General features: G+C 36.5%; 1 protein-coding gene across 1 annotated transcript; it reads right to left on the bottom strand.

Annotated features, from left to right (window-relative positions):
* Positions 1–8162: 8162 nt before the first annotated feature.
* On the bottom strand, positions 8163–11284 carry LOC134537172 (uncharacterized). Its single transcript, XM_063377432.1, has 2 exons — positions 10928–11284; positions 8163–9178 (listed from the first exon to the last, which is right to left on the bottom strand). Exons 1-2 carry the CDS (start codon positions 11252–11254, stop codon positions 8564–8566), a joined length of 942 nt encoding a protein of 313 aa, XP_063233502.1. The 5' UTR covers positions 11255–11284; the 3' UTR covers positions 8163–8563.
* Positions 11285–18579: the final 7295 nt, after the last annotated feature.

Here is an 18579-nt window from a genome sequence, read left to right as displayed (position 1 = left end):
AAAAAACGTTAACTAAAATAATGTTTCCAGTGACGAGATTAAAACCATGCCACTTGAGGTTACCAAGCGTGCGCCTTACCGCAGTGCTACCAACCCTCTTGGAAATTTGGAACGAAAAAATGTGTTTTATAATCACTGTAATGCCAGATTTCCTAGGTATTTCAGGGTAGTTTCAGTGGCGTAGCAAGCGGGTGGCAGAGATGGCCCCCGCACCGTTGCGGGGGGGGGAAGGGGGGGGGGTCAGCTGCCATGACGGTTTCGCGTTATTGATCCCCCCCCCCCCCCATCTATCTTTTAATCCAAGAGGGGGCGCTATTTTCAATTCTGGCCAGGGGCGCCAGTCACCTTAGCTACGCCTTTGAATATATATATTCAAAGGCTACGCCACTGGGTAGTTTCACTATCATTAAGATTCATTTAGCACACCAAAACGTTTGACATGTCCCCTAATATTTACGAAAGTGTTTATTTACGTGTTTGTTGCTACACGTGGGTCCACCGATGTCGAACGTATATAATACATACCACACGTCTCCGAACCACAACCTGACTCAGACTTGATGAACAATCAACGAAAAGGACGAACGTGCTCCAAGCTCCAATTGTTCCAAGTGCTCCAACAGCTCCAATTGCAACTAGGCTCCAAGTGATTCAATGCTCCAATTGCTCCAACTACATTTGGCTCCAACTGATTTAAAATTGCATTTTGATCGAACTTGCCCCGGTTGCTGGAATGACTTTATTATTATTCTCCTTTTTGTTAGTCATTGGCGGTGATTTTTACATTTTTTAATTAGAAGTAATGAGAACTCAGTCTTAGTTAGAAATCAGATTTCGAGAAATATAACAACCACTTTTTAAATCCAATTTTTTTTGACGTGACAACGTCTAATAAATCGATGAACGCCGGCTGCACGCACGAAAAAGTGTTCCGTTACGCACATTGTCCCGTTACGCTGAGTCCCGTTACGCTCATTGTACGCTTGCGCCGCATCTATCTCTCTTCCACTCGATTGGAACAGCCATCGATTTGACTTTTTCGAGGCACATTAAACTTGAAACACTCCCATTCGTTTCCTACTTTTCCTATCATCGTCCTATCCTTAACAGAATAACACAGATTGGAAGAAGTTAAATAGAAAACATGTATAAAAGTTATAGTTAAAGTAATAAACATATTTGAATTAATGAGTGCAAATAAAAGTAAATTTATCAATTAAATTGTAGATTTTGTTTCACTCCTTCTTTGTATCCATACAAAATAGTGATATTCAATAAAAATGATTAAATTTTATTCATAAAAGTATGCAATAATTTCATCAATGTTTTGTTATGACGTTGTCACGTTAAACTATCGTCCGTAAACCGACTTTACAGACAACCAATTTTTTTTTTATTTTGTACACCTGCAAGTAAATTAAGTGATTATTTTATGTATCCAGCTTCCCTCAGTTATTTGAGTATGAAGGCTGCTTCTCTGAGGTGCGAGTAGTTTCCTCCACTGATCGATGCCATCAGTGGTTTCAGATGATCGACCAACATGTCAGGATCAAACCGGGACCCGGATTAGCTTCCGTCACTAATACGATATGCTTACCGAGAGTTTCATCAGCGAGAGTTCATTTATATCATACGAGAAGCGTGTTGCCAACAAATGTTGCCACATGTTGTGTTTTTTATTTATTTTTTTTAAATTTGTGAAGTGGGATGCGGGATGCTCACTCACGATCGCAAGAAGTGGGCTTCGCTAGACTTCAAGGAGAAGGGCAATCGTCTTATATGATATTGTTTGTCAGCTGTTTTAAGGCATATTATTCAAACGAGTGAAGAATTTTGTTTGTTTGAAATCCGCTTTATTAAAATATTGTGTTGATTTAGTTGCAGGAATTCAGCATACGAAACTCTTAATCCAATTACGTATCTCAATACGAAAAGAAAAAAAAATAAACTCAGAGATTGTTTTCTCAAGAAATAACCTGGAGCACTCGGAGAAATCCAACAGGAGACTTGCAAGATCCAGCAAAGCAACTTTTCTCTAAATTCATTCTCTTGTCCGCACCTTCTTTTATTTATAACCCCTCTACGAGACAATCACATGATTATAAAATGAATTTTGCTGCACAATTGTGGTCATTTTACGTGTTTAGGTTGTTGACACATTTACGATGCGCACCCCGTAATTTCTATTTTCCTGTTAACAACGTGTGGACACACGAGAATGAACTGGTCTGGCTCTGGATGTCAATCCGCAGGTAATGTAAAACGCGACTTCAGCGCGCCTGGACTTACAGCACGCAGACAGCTCACTCCACGCTCATTTCCCGGTTCAGATGTGAGCGAGGAGCCAGTTGGGAGTGAGAGTGAGGGACCATGCCTCAGAGTCGATGTGTCCGAAGATAAGCCCCTTCCCCCGCCATGGAGCAATGTTCGGTTGGGCGGTTGCACGTACCGTGACGTGCTCTTGGTGAAATAACCAGTTACGAAGAAAGTTTAAGTATGTTTGATCGGATAAACAGGCGGTGTGGCAACGTTGGCGTGTATTGTGAGGAGCCGTTCCATTCCACACGTTCCAAGCGGACAGCGTGCATCTTATAGCAGAACTTAAACCCCGCTTTCCATCTGACTAACGTTAATCATCAGGCATTGGATAAGAATATGAAAAGAGGATTAAAAAAGGAGAAGTAAATAGAAATATGAAGAAACATAGAAGGATACAAAAGTAGTTGTAAGCTCATCCGCTACTACTCAAAACGTATCTATGTAAGTTAGAATTGGATTTTTGTCAGCAGTTCACTATAAATGATGTACATCATCAAAATCAAATAAAACCAACACAGCAGGCCTATATTTAAAGGCCAACATTCAGAGTTTTACAACAGAAAAATTACTAGCTGAGGACATGAAAAATCCAAGGATAGTTTGCCTAATCAGAGGTGCCCCCCCCCCCCCTCAAACACTATGACTCACCCCCCCCCCCACCGAAATTTTTTGTGCCATTTTCTCAATGATTTTATAATATTATACTATTTTTAGTATTATATTTTGTCATATTTTGCATTAATTCAAACTAATTTTCTAATAATTATTAAAGTTAGGGTTTCTTAGTGAATAAAACTGAGAAAATATACTTTAATATGTTTTATATTAAAGTAACAAACGATTGCACAGCAAGAATACACAACAGTCATAGACATATAAACAAAAATATGTAACACAATGGGCAACGACAACGTGGCTATTCAACCAAGATCAAAATTTTCCTTTTCTTTTTTAACACTCCCACTAAAATTTTACATCATGAGAGCAAAAAATATTTTACACTTAAACGTTAAACTATTACAGCGTATTCATTATTTTTGTTCTCTTAGAAAGAAAAAAGGTTGAGTGGGCAATGGCTTTGTTAATATATCAGCAAGCTGATTCTTACTTGGGACATAGGATATATTTATTAAACCATTCTCAACTTTTTTTTTTTTTCGGATAAAATTGTCTTTGATATCTATATGTTTGGTTCGTTTGTGAAAAACTGGGTTATTAATTAACTTAATGGCACTCTGATTGTCAACATATAGCTTAATACAATCATACTTTTCATCCAAGTCCAATAACAATTGCTGTAAACATAGTATTTCCTTTGCAGACTCGCAGGCTGCAACAAAATCTGCTTCGGTGGTAGAGAGAGCAATGGTCTTTTGCTTTTGGCTTAACCATGTTACTGGCCCACCATTCATTAAGAATATACATCCAGTAGTGGACTTTCGAGTATCAACATCGCCTGCAAAATCAGCATCGGAGTACCCGATAAGATCATTGCTTTCTCCATACCTTGTGGTAGGGGAAAACATTTGCTGGTAATCAATACCAGGGACTTGATTGAACCCTCGTGCACATAATCGAGCCTTGTAACGATTTACTTTTCCATCGTCACCCCTCTTAATGGAAAATACCCACTTGGCTGTAAGTGTTCTCTGTCCAGCTCGCTTCACTGTGGTCCAAGTCTGATTTTCATCATGAGCACTTAGTTCTTCTTTAACGGCTTCCAACCATTCATTCTTCTGCGAACTCTTCATTGCCTCATCAAATGATGATGGTAAAACAAATTCCACTAAATTGGCTTCTAAATTCAAATTTCTCCTTGGTCTCAGATTCATTGGTTCACATGTAGAATCATTGAGGGTATGTGATGGTTCATAATTAGGATCATCATTGTTACAACTGAGCATACTTTCCTCATTCTCATTCAGTGAGTTTTCATTTAAAGAATTATCACTCAATGCAGGGTCGTTTTTGAGTATGACTTCAGAGTTATCCTGTTTGACATGTTCATCACTTTCTTCTATGAATATTTTTGCTATATTCTGTCTTTGTTCAGGATATTTATTCTCATCAAAAACAACATTTCTTGATACTTTAATTCGTTTTGTTTTCACGTTGAACATTCTGTAATTGGTATTATCATATCCAACCAATATCATCTTTTCACTTTTTTTTTCTAATTTGGTCTGCAACTGATCAGGAATATGTACATATCCTTCACTACCAAATACTCTTACATGCTCCAAAATTGGTTTGACTCCATTCCACAACTCTGATGGCGTTTTGTCTGATGTTTGGCTAGATGAGGTTCTATTAAGCAAATAAACTGCACAATTTATGGCTTCTGCCCATAAATCCAAAGATACATCACGTGCATACAGCATGGATCGAGCACTTTCTACTATTGTTCTGATATCTCTTTCTGCACGCCCATTTTGTTCTGGGGTATATGGAGCAGTACATTCATGAACAATTCCTTCTTTATCTAAGTAGTCTTTAAATGCAGTATTAATATATTCACTTCCATTATCTGTATGCAAGGCTTTTACACTGTGCAGGTATTTTTTTTCACAATAGCATTATATTTCTTGAAATATTCAAGAGTATCGCTCTTATTTCTCATGAAGTACACATGTCTGTAACTGGTTGCCGCATCCTTGAATAATAAAAAAATACCTCATACCTTGAACCGATGTATGACTCATTGGACCACATACGTCACTATATACTAGGTCACCAGGTTGTAGTTCTGCCCGACTTGATTTCTGGAATGGAAACCGAGATTGTTTTCCATAAGCACATGCTTCACATACTAATTCAGTTTCATTACTTTTTTCAATATGTAAACCTTCAACTATATTTTTCACGCTCATTTGTTTTATTTATTTAACGTTTAAATGTCCTAATCTCTCGTGCCACTTTTTAATATCACTTTTATTTTTCTGCACTAAGTTGCATGTGTCAGGAACAACTGTTTCAATGTCCAGTTCATATAAATTGTTCAACTTCATTTTTGCACACATCACAACTTCATCACCATTGTAAATTAGAGCATTACTGTCCTTCTTTACTATGGCATAACCTTTTCTTGTTATCATGCCTTCAGAAACTAAATTTCTTCTTAAGTTAGGCACATGTAGTACTTCATGTAACATGCTTAGCTCCCACTGTCCATTGACACATCTTTTTATTAAAATTTTTCCAATTCCACATACTTCTATGGACTCTTTGTTCCCCAATGTCAATGATTTCTGAGTACAAGCTGTATATTCTTCAAAAAATTCTTTTCTATTATGTCATATGGGCCGAAGCACCACTATCCAAGATCCAGGTGTCTTCTTCTGAACCACTGCCTATATTTGACTCATCAACTACATTAAAAGCTAGCATGGTATTCTTACCTTGAACTGGTTTCTTATGTATTTTCTTTGGTGCACGACATTCTCTGGCAAAGTGCCCCCTTCTTCCGCAGTTGTAACATTCAAAACGATGCTTATCAGGTTTCTCTTTGCTAATTCTACTTGTACTAGGTTCATTTTTGGTTGATTCTTTCTTCAGTTTAGTATTAGCAACCAAAAAAGCCATTTCTTGTTCTTCTTCACAAGTAATATTAGCTTCCTCATCAAGTAGTCTTGCCGTTAAGTTATTCAAGTTTTGTTTTTCAGAATCCAGCGACATCCATGCTTGCCTAAGTGATCTATATTTAGGAGGCAGAGTTCCCAATATTTTCGTGATTATAGCATTGTCGCTGATGCTTTCACCACTTTCCTTGAGCTGCTTTGCGAGATTTTCAACCTTTGCAATATGTTGTGCAACACTGTCACTTGGAGACATTTTATACTGGTAAAACCGTTCATGAATTAACATTTTGTTCAATTCACTTTTTTGTTCATATATGGATTCTAATTTCGACATAATTTCCAAGGCGGTTTCACAGTTTTCTATTAGGGTTATTTGATTTAAATCCATCGACGACGTGATAATGTACATAGCCATGCCATCCTTTTTTAGCCATGCATCCGCATTTGCTTCTGTTCTTTGTATCGAAATATCGATTCCTTTTGCTTTCAGGGCACATTTTATCTGGAATTTCCATTGCCTGAAGTTTCTTCCGTCAAATTTATCCACACTCAAAGTTCGTTCCTTTTTAAGGTTATATGAGCGTGATTTATTCGAAAATGCAAAATATGACTTCTTCTTTGCTGTTTTCTTAATTATTCAGTTTTCATAGTTTCCTGGGCCCATAACCTATTAAAGTTAGGGTTTCTTAGTGAATAAAACTGAGAAAATATACTTAATATGTTTTATATTAAAGTAACAAACGATTGCACAGCAAGAATACACAACAGTCATAGACATATAAACAAAAATATGTAACACAATGGGCAACGACAACGTGGCTATTCAACAAAGATCAAAATTTTCCTTTTCTTTTTTAACAATAATAATAATAATTTTGGTCATATGCGTGTGTGCGCTTATTGTCGAAGCGGGGATAGGGACCATCCTGAACCGACAGATGCCAAACTGCTTTTGTTGAGGAAAGTGCGGGGTTGCCAATTTGATATACAAGATCCCTTTCAACTATCAAAACACCAGGGGGCCGATTCTTGACGCTACCGGAATAATTCCGCTACCGGATTAATCCGCGAGTTTCATTCCGGTAGAGAGTAAAAAACCAATTCTTGAAATTGTTGTAGTAGCTACCGGAATCAACATTGTCGGGTCAACGAAAAGTCTTTACGGAAGTGTGGCAACGTTGCTTTAACTGTTGACGTCACAGGTAGAAGGCCAATCACAATGAGGAAAGGTAAATTTCCCGTGGAAGTGGATGAATACTGAATGTTTTGTTTTGTTTACTCTTTGCAAATATCCTCGTGTTGGTGTAAGGCCCGTTTACACCAAAAAATAACAGCAACAATGTTAATAACAAAATGTTAATAACAAAATTTGTTGTGTGAAGGCAAGATGATTTGTAGCATTTGTTGGCAACAAATTTGCTAATAACATTGTTAATAACAGAAATGTTGCCAACATTGTTTACAAAGCCAGAACTAAAAGTTAGTATCAATGTTGGTAACAAAAATGTTAACAACAATGTTAGCAACATGTAGGCTACACTCTTGGATGAAATTCAGTTCATGCAGACGGAAAGAATTAAAGTTAGTAATGGCTTCTCAGCAGGAAGTTGGGATTGCTGCAGTTTGTGTACTGTTAATTGGGGCAGCTAACCAGAAAAAGAGGAAGAAGCGAATCTGGGTTCGGCCGTACCTTCAAAAGAGATGCAGTCATAGTGGAAACATGATTTTGCAAGATCTTAAAAAGGACGAGTTAACAATGGCTGTAGGTGATATGAAATTAGACAGTTTTAGAAATTTTGTGAGAATGTCAAGCACTGATTTTGAATATTTGATTGGTCTCGTGGGGCCAAAAATTGCAGGGAATGACACAAACTACAGATTAGCTATTTCAGTGACGGAAAAACTTGCGGTTACACTTCGTTACCTTGCAACTGGGTGCAGTTACAATGACTTAATGATATTATTTAGAATATCTTTGTCATGTATATCAAAATTCATTCCACAAGTATTGGATGCATTGATTGAAACTCTAAAAGACAATGTCAGAGTAAGTATACTCCAGGTGAGCTTGAATGCTTATATTAAAATTACTTTATTTTGACTTCCGTTAACAAGGTTAATCACTCGACTTGAACATCTAGTTAATTACTGAAATAACCATGAAAATGTAGTTCCTTAATGGAAACAAACTTATTGTGAATACTTACTGTTGATGGTTCACTGACACAAATACACACAGCAGGTTTTAATTTAAAACATTACAGGTAGTGTTCAGTAAATGTTTTATTTCTTTACATTTTTAATGCTGTAGAAAGATATATATATTGGTAAGTACATGTACTGCAGTTTCACCAAAGTTCTTGATAGAAACATATCCCATAATATCAGCATTTTGTTTACCTTAAATAATGTACCTCCTTGATATTAACCTTATGCAATTACATGCCACTAGAGAATAAGTGTCTTTAAATTGGCATAGCATTTGTTTTTACTACACACATAAACATTTACAAGGTGAATCATTGTGTTAACTGAACATTAAATGAGATACCCACTTTAAATTACACTTATAAGCTATTAAAAACAAATGTTACTGTTGACTTATTTTGTGTGGAAATGCGTTGAAAGCCATTGTTCATAAAGAATTAAAGTTTTGGAGCAGGTAACTATTTTGTTTCATTTTCACGGATTCCACACACGTCCAACAAATGGCCGTACTGGTGTTGCAATTGTGAACAATCTTCCGAAATCAAGACTTCGTTAATAACTTCATCATTTAGTACATCCGGGTGTTCATGAGTTGCGTCAACAATGACTACATTCGCAGGAGTGCAAAGAGCAGCATGCTGACTGCTGTTGCCTTCTAAAACATTTGTATGAAGGGGAGATGCAGCTGCATTTGTCTGGTTGTACCTACCAAGATCAGCATGATATAGTAAAGTGGTGATTTCATGCTGTATAGTGAATTTGGCATAATCTGTTTTTAGATTACGTATTTTGGAACCTACGTATTCTCCAAATTTGTCATATTCATCTCTGTTGTGACGAGAAGCATCCAATGACTTCAAAACATTACAAGCTTCGGCCATTACCACAGCAGAATCATCTTGTGTTTTAGCACGTTTGCGTCGCACTGGCGATGAAAAGATTTTCCTACTTGCAGCACTCGTCTCTGCACTTGCAGTATCAGAGTTGACAGCTGCTATGGGAGAGGCATCAATGGACGTGCGCTCTAAATAAGAGTCGACATTCTCTTCGTCTTCATCATCTCGACTGGAAGTCTGTAAAAGAAAACATTTATATAAAAATATGAATAATACCTAAACATAAATATGATCTCGTGACAAAAAAACATACTCCAGTGCTATGATACAAAGATATGTTATTAAAAACACTGCATAATCTAATTTGGTTTTTTATGACTCTGTAGTTATAAGTGCAAGCAGTTTTGTGTGTACCAGTTGTAAATATGTGATCATAACATTGATGCCATATATTATTGACTGTTGTTTTCCCCGTTCTTCCAGATCCCGCAAACTGCTCAGGAATGGCTCAAAGTGGCCAGTGAATACGACCACAGATGGAACTTCCCACATTGTTTGGGCAGCATGGATGGGAAACATATTGAGGTCCAAGCTCCACCGAGGAGTGGAAGTGATTATTACAATTACATGGGCTATTTTAGTATTGTTCTACTTGGGATTGTTGATGCCAACTATTGTTTTCTCTATGCAAATGTGGGGTGCCAAGGCAGAATATCTGATGGAGGTGTTTTTGCTAATTCTGTGCTTCGTGAAATGATTGACGAGTCCCTGTTAAATATACCTGCACCAGCCCCATTGCCTGGAAGAACTGCTGAAAGTCCTTATGTGTTTGTTAGTGACGATGCCTTCCCTTTGAGTAAACACATAATGAAACCTTACCCAGGGACACACGGCATTAACACACTGGAGAGGATTTTTAATTTCAGGTTATGTAGAACACGAAGAGTAGTGGAAAACACTTTTGGCATTCTAGTTTCTGTGTTTCGTGTGTTAGCAAAACCTATATTATTGGACCACCAAAAAGCGACCAAAGTCACATTAGCATGTATTCATCTTCATAACTATTTGAAGAAAAGTTCTTCATCTAGACACATATATGCACCCCCTGGCATGCTTGACAGTGAAGACCCTGATACAGGCAACATAATAAACGGCCAATGGAGAAACATGGTTCACTGTGAAGGGGATGGAGCACTTACACCATTGCAACGGGTACCAAGGAGAGCACCTGATTATGCTCACGAGATTCGTCGGGAGTTTGGACATTACTTTCAAACAAGGCAAGGTTGTATAGACAGGCAAGCTGCTGTGGAATGAGATGACTGGCATTTTCCTATTGTGCAAAAATTAAAATCTATTTTTAATCTAAACACTATTAAATGTGGTAATGTTTTTCAATCAAATTGCTACATATTCCTTGAGGAATACACCTATCTGTCACCCATACTACACTTTTTAATAACATTGGTAAAAATTTTACAGTACTGTAGATACTATTAGAAATTAACTATTTCATTAAAGTTGTGAAAATTTATACATTTGGATGTACATGACATTAAATCCCAAAATTCATTGCATGTTTATGTGTTATTTTGTATTTGGTTTAGTCTGCGAATTGGCTTCGTGCAACATTTGACATTCTGTTGCAGTATATTCAATAAATATTTGTATAGGTATGTCTCATAAATATTGTATGATATTAGATACTAGTACCTATATTACTTATTCTTATAACAAAAAGTGGTAGGCCTACTTATTTCTGTATATTATCAGTGTAGGTGATTTAAAAGAATAAGTTTCAGTGATGTTAGATATGCTTTTAATGTACAGCAAGTAAATGTAGGCCTAATTAATGATGTATGCCTATAGAGGAAATAAAGTCTGAAGTACTCTATTTATCCCAAAGTTATTTATAATCTTTGTATTAATAAATTATTAAGGCTACCCTTGATATTATTTCCCACATTGGTTACATATTTTACTCACATATATTCCCGCATCAGCTGTTTTGTGCGGTTTCCACTTGTCCTTCAGGAAAAGCATCATCTTGTACGCAAACCATCTCGGTTCATCCTTAACACCATCGCCGGATTTTCCGGATATCTTCTTCACTTCTCGTTGGAACTGCCCAATCAGAGATTTAATTTTTTTCTCTACCTCTGATCCCTCACATTCGAACATTTTGCCGAGTTCTTTCAACGCATCACTCTTTTTCTGTCTGTCTTTATAGTCCTTAAGCTGATGATTCCATAAACATTCCTGTAACCTAAACTCGTCAATAAGTCTGCACGTTTTTTCTCTGCACCATTCCATTATATAGGTTATTTACAAACGATCGACTAAAGTAAACAAGAACAACGATGTTGCCAACACAATGTTCACCTTCTACGTTGCTAGCAACATTTGCAAATAACATCTTTTGATCTAGACCGCCTCAGAATGGATCGGGAAAATAATGTTATTAACAGTGTTCATAACAAAGTTTTTAACATGTTACTAATACACACAACTTTTGTTGATCGCAAATGTTATCAACAAAATGTTGGTAACAAATGTTATTAACATTTAATTAAATATATTAACAATGTTAATAACAGAATGTTGGCCACAATGTTGAAAACATTATGTTTCCAGCATTTTTTCAACTTTTATCAGTAACATTGCTATAAACACATGTTATTAGCAATGTTATCGCCGGTGTAAACTGGCCTTAAGGGTGTAGGTTGAAGATCTACATATCAAATTGAAATGAGCTGTAAAGTTACGGCCGAACAACGGGAAATTTTGCTATCATTCATGGAAAAAAATGATTCTTTGTCCAGAGGAAAATTTAATCCTGAATTTACCAAGAAACGTGCTGATAGTTTGTGGCAAGAATTTTATTAAAATTTACAATTCTTATCCCTTAAAAGTACTCGTTTTTTAGTTTATTGTTTCTGCTTACTTGATAGAATTTAAAATTCTTATCACTTAAAAGTAATCGTTTCTTAGTTTGTTTCTGCTTATTTTGCCGCAACTTTTTATGTTAGTGTAAAATTTGAGGTGACAATAAATTTTATGCGGTGTTTCTTGATTCAGCAAACAATTGTCAATGTGTACATTAAGATTTTTATAACTGCAAGTCAATACAAAATTATAACATTTTATGAACATCATCTGGCAATTATCTCATGGTGCGGGGAGAAATGGGTAAAAGTTCCGTATTGCGTATCCAAGTTAACCTGTGATCCTGTTGGCATGATCCTGTACACCTGATCCTGTGGTACATAATGCTTATTTTTTTAGCAGTGGGCAGGCGCGTAGCGCCGACGCATTTCGCGCGAAATCTGAAGTTATTCCAACTGATAAGAAAGATAAGCATCATAGAACACAGGATCAGGTGTACAGGATTATGCCATTAAAATCAAAGGTATATCTAGATACACCTGGATAAGCAAAACGGAACTTTTACCAAAGTTTGTAATTGTTTGGTGTAGGGGCTTCTTGAAAACAATCTTATGAATTTATCAACAATCTTTCAACTATATCTCCTTCCATCATTTATTTAATAATACTTGTGTGGGTTTTCATCGGTGTGTGTTGTTTTCAATCATATTATTTGCGTGGTAGGAATGTTGGCTCTGTTTGCAAGATAGGGAAGGGTAAATAGGATAACCTTTATTTTCACAATCACTTATCACTCTGGGAAATTCATATATAAATGGACTCATTTCGAGTACTTTTCAATTATTCCGGGATGGATGTACTTTTAACGAATACATGTGCATAAACTAACTACCACTATAGTTTTGTTCCATCAAAACATGACACACGATTGCAATATTTGGTGTCAAAAACGAATTACGTAATATGGAAACTACGTTACCGGTATTGTATTTATCACAATGCACGTCAAATAAGCCACAAATTTATACACAGGAAAAATTTCAATGTTTTTTATGCTAAGTAGGTACAATATAAAGTATGTACTTAATGGAAGATGGTAAATATAACTTTCGTAACGTAATATTTAAATACCTGCCATTGAAAATCACACAAACAAAAATGTAATACTTAAAACATTAAATATTAGTTAAATTGTTACAAAAGTTTTCTCGCCACGCACACACGAATTTTGAAGGTTGAAAGCATCACATGGCGTATTTTTATCTGAATAATCACATAACATAATGAGACGAATAAGTTATTTCTGGTTTTAAATGAAGTATTATAATATAAGTATATAAACACACGCATTATTAAACGAGATTTAAATGTAACTAACCTAAACTAACCAAACATACAAACGATTTAAAAAAATTTCAGAACCATACCAGAGACTCCATTTTGGACAAATCATGGTTTCAAATAACAAACGTTTAAATCTCTACCGGAATTGTGATTCCGCCAGCTCACGAGGTGGCGGAATAATTCCGGTAGTTTGTGACGTAATTCCGATACATAATTCCGCTAGCGAGTGTTCAAGAATAGGGTTTAGCAAATCTCTGGTGGAATCAAGTAATTCCGCTAGCGGAATTCTTCCAGCAGCGTCAAGAATAGGGCCCCAGAAACGTATTTTCACATTAGAAGCTATAAGTATGTAAATGATATATATATATTTTCTCGTCTTTTAACCCCCCCCCCCCCCCCTGAAATTTTAATGACGCAGTCTGCGTCGCTACCCCCCCTTCTGGGCACCTCTGGCCTAATTGCTTCTTGGATTTCCAAAACCAGACTAATGGCCTGGTTATCCACGCATAGTTAGAATTCTTTGGAATCCAAGTAATCCGCGAATTTCTTGCATCCCTATTTTCATATGCTGACTAATTGCTTTCGCTACCTTGCAATGATCGGCTGGCCCAGCTACAGGCAACAGACATCTGTCCACTTCCCGATTCAAAACTGCTCCCAAATCAAGCTAACTGCCATCAACATGCAATACAAATTTTCTGGAAAAATTTTTCAGTTGTAGCTTTTTCTTGCTCTTTCCCCCCATTGAAAGACCACTCCTTTTTTTATTCACTTTATTTAAGAGCTCCGCTAACATTGACAATTTTGATATAGAACGGGCGTTAAAACCGACCATACCTACAAAAAAATCATGCTAAAACGAATGTAATGGGTAGACAATTCAAAAAGCGTAAATAAACCTGAGTTAATGGCTACCTACAACAGAAGCTGTCCCGCTTATTACCTTGAAATGAAATCTCCCTCACACAACATCCACCTGCAGTGGCCGGCAGATTTTTCATGGCCTTGTCAAGCTTTTAACATTCCGTCGCCAAGCGATAACTTTGCTTCCCCTTCATCTAAGATGAAACAAAATATCTCTTATGGATATGCATATTTTTGTCTCTTCTCGTAGTCTATCATCATAACTTTCTTCCAAGCAGATATGCTCGTACGAAGTTAACCACGGCCATGACTTGTAAACGTGATATCTTAAAAGTTTACCAACTTGTAATTTGCGTCCTGCTGTCAGGGTGGGTCCACGCATTAAAAAGTCTGTCTTGAAATGTAACCGAGCCCCTCCTGCCCCCCTGCCCCCTCGACACACCCGGCTGCACTCTACAGGTTTTTACGAGCCCGTGCTGTTGTAGGCGGATGTTTCTCCACCGCCTGACACCAAGCGATGCTCCTACGGGGAGGATGAGGGGGATGGGGGGGGCGCAGAGAGTGATAGCCCCCACGGAGCCCAAATTTTACTTTTTTGTTTTTAGGGTATAGTTATGTTCACTTGAATACTTTAGTTCGTGTTTCTTTCATTAAAAGTTGTTTGAAATATTAAATAACAGTGTGTTTGAGACCATAAATGTGTAAACATGCCAAGCAAGCCTACTGGGTCTCCGCTCTGGACCACTCGCACGCCACAGCGCGGTGCAGGAAGCACCAGCTAGTCCCGCCTCACCGACACAGACCATGCCCCCCACGAGGGTGGATCCAGGGCCCAGCCCTGTTTAGTTCTGACTGTTTAACTATTATAATTTTTTTGCAAACTAGAAAAACATATTGAATATTTTATAAATAAAGCTTAGTTTGGACTTATAAAATAGTAAAAATAATTTTACCCTGTATTTTCAAGTTAAATAACATTCCAGAAAGAGTTTAGGTAAGAAATAACCATGAAATTATAATGTAACGCGTGAATGTGAAATTGTTGCGGGGGGGGGGGGGGGAGAAGCCGTCTCCGATCCTGGGTCAAGGGACCGTAGTCGAATGTGGGGGTCATTATATAAACACACCCCTAACTAGGCGCACCCCTCAAGTTTCCCATGGTTTCTCAAAATCGCTGCTAGGACTGTTCCTTTTATTACCTTCAGCTAATTCTTTTGACAAAAAACAGGTGGAGTGTCACCCTGCTCAAGGAAAAATAAAATGACATCCACTTGATATGTAGGTACTTCCAGGCAGCAGTGTGGATTCTGATGCACGCCTCCCAATCATTGCAATTTGTGTTTTAATTGTTTGTGGGCTGCTAAAGTCTTAATTTTGCCAAGTTTGAAAATGTTGCAGATGATGAAATTTTTGAAACAACTTCCATTTTCCGGAGAAGCGACGAGCTGGACCCAGCGTGTGGCCCCGGGCGGGGAAGCTCCTGGGACTGCCACGAGGGCCAGTCGTGCGTACTGGTGAGGGTGAGATGAACAGCAAGTACTGGAGTTGGGAACGGCAAACATATCTCTGTAGTGACATGCAAACGAAGATTAGGACTGTATCTTGAGTGAACTGTAAGGAGTGGGAGAGAATAAATGGGCTACACATTTTGATAATCATAGTTTATTAAGAAAACTAATATAAAATCAAAATAGAGAACAATATAATTTTTTTTACAATACAAATATAATTAAATAAATACTTAATGTTAGTTGCATTCATACCACACTAATTAACAAATTATAATTTAAATTTGTAATAAAAATGAGTTTACATTTGAATGTTACTGTTAAACATTTATCTCCAGCAATAACTCTGGCACCATCTCAATTTAGTACGTAATCTTATTGATTTTACAGCATACATTGTTACAGCTAATGTACGCTGTAACTAAATTTTAGTTTCAAAACCCAAACACCAGAACATATTTGTTCACATTTAAGAGATAGTGTTATGCTTAAACTGGATAGTGTTCAACACAAGTCAAATATTGCCTTGGTTCTTACCAAAAGCATCTTCTTCAAGAGATTATAACTTGTAAAGTAATGAGATTCAAGGAGTTCATAAACCAATATCAACCATTTCAAAAATTATTATAGTTTGCTGAGTCTGAATACATTGGTTTTGTTGGTGTAAGGCTCAGGTAACCCTCTATTTTCTATGCAGGTAACTCAGTCAAAAGATTTTCTATGAGATACATATAGTATAATTTAAAGTACAATTTGTAAAAAGAGGGAATTCCTTGAACATTGAGCAGAACACACCACACGACTACAGAAATAAAATGTAAAATTCTAGAAACAGTAATATCAAAGGTAATAAAAAAGAGTTATATTACAGTTGGCAAAAGTGTTGACACTGCTTTACAACTTTTAATTAGTTAAATTACAAAATTCAATGAATATGACAAGTGCAATATACATTTTTATAATTATAAGTATGTATGTATGTATGTATGTATGTATGTATGTATGTATGTATGTATGTATGTATGTATGTACTGGTATCTTATCTATTTGCCGTTAGCACCAACCTACAAAAATTCTACAATATACCACCTAACTAATGGCACACTATGAGATACATACTAACTACCCACATGAAAATGAGATAAATGTACCAAGCCTGAAATATTAACAGCAAAGTGTCACATAAAATGAACATACGTATAAACATTCATAATATAATAAATTTTACACAAAATTACTAACCCCTATTATCTAAAAGTCAATGCATACATGTACTTGAAGATACACCTTTTATTGTTAATGCGTGAATAAATGTGGTCGCAAAACAACTTACAACATATGTATCTTACAGTTAGTGACTAGCTATGTGCGAGTCTTAGGAACTGATGTTACGAGGCTTAACCTTCATTACTTCAGAGACTACACAGGGAGCGTGACTAGAGATTGAACTAACTTGAGGCATGCCAGAGAAGTTCTACCTTCAAACAAGATGTCTCTTGTACTCGAAGCTTATATCATATCAGTGCAACAACTAGCAATCATGCCCGATTCAACCAAATGGTCAAAATTGTTGTCTGCAATTTTACGCAAAATCAAACACACCTCACATGAATACCCATGTTCGGTAGCATGTCCGATGTATACATACATACAACCTAAACCAATGATATGACATTAGGAAAGGGCTAATAAAGTCCTTAAATACCACAAAATACTTAGTATTCAAAAGATTTGATATTAAAAAAATACAAAAAAAATTAGAGGAAATAAAGTAAATTAAATAATTCAAAACTTATAACTTCTGAAGTTTACTAGACAATTTTTTTTCTTCATACCTATTCTGTTGTCCCCAAGATATTGTACAATTAAGATGTAATTATAATAATAAATTTACAATACGTGTTGATTCTGAAAACTTAGTTTGTAAAACAACCATTAAATGGGTAGATTTTTTTCAACACCATAGTTAATATTTTTCATTTATTGAACATTATTTAAGTTTTGACCCTTGACACCCAGATTCAGATTCGAGGATTATATTTGAGGTATTCTCTGGGATTCAAATTCGAGAAAATTGGGATTTGACTCATCACTATTTGATATAGTACTTGCATTAATGAATATTTTGGCATGTGAGCATGCATACACATCTAAACTCTTTCTATATTCCTCACCCTAATCTTCAATTTCAAGCAGTGAATACATTCTCACATCCTAATGCATGGCTCACAATCACTTGTTCCTGATAGACAACTTCTCTCAAACAAGTATGGCACACTGGTAGACCTTGCGTACTTATTTTTTTAATAATAATAAAAAAATACAAAAAAATACAAAAGATTTTTTAAAGTACTCTTTGAATGTAAAACAAAATGCATAAAAATTCATCATGTGATAACCAAAACTCTATAGACAAACTTAATAGCAATTCCGAAGTACCGTTCACGCGTATACTGCGAAGGATAAAATAAATATGGCACTGATGAGAATTTTCACGTTCTTACACTTGGTAAACTGTTTATTGTTCGAGTTTATCTTTCAACCATCTATTGTTGGAATACAAGCCTCTGGAAGAAACGTTGGTAAATAAATAATCAAGCACACCCCAGAGGCCTCCTCAATCGACGAAATAAATAATTTTTGCAAATCCGATGCAGTCATTTTTGATAAAAGGTAAATAATTAAAGCACTACCCGCACCGCAGAGATGGTGACCATTTTTCTACAAACAGATGCTTAACGACTTCTCAACAATCAACGAATAAGTTGGTTGTTTACGATTTAATTAAATATCCCGGTTAGCAGACATTTTATGGTTTTCGTGGTTTGTGGTGAGTTCCTATCTAATCAATAGAGACCTGCAAAATTCGCGGATTCATTGACCTCTAGGATAGACTCCACAGTCCTTTAAATACTCGCGGAAATGACACCTGTTCATCGGCTACTGATGCGTGAGACGTCTCAACTAGGCTGTCCGTAATTCGGCACTTTCTTGGCTTAGTGTTTCCCGTTGGCTCACAGTTCCCCGGATAAAATG

The sequence above is a fragment of the Bacillus rossius genome, chromosome 12 (assembly GCF_032445375.1).
Source record: "Bacillus rossius redtenbacheri isolate Brsri chromosome 12, Brsri_v3, whole genome shotgun sequence".
Taxonomy (NCBI): domain Eukaryota; kingdom Metazoa; phylum Arthropoda; class Insecta; order Phasmatodea; family Bacillidae; genus Bacillus; species Bacillus rossius.
Note: the sequence above shows the minus strand (reverse complement) of the source record. Positions and strands in the feature narration are given on the sequence as shown.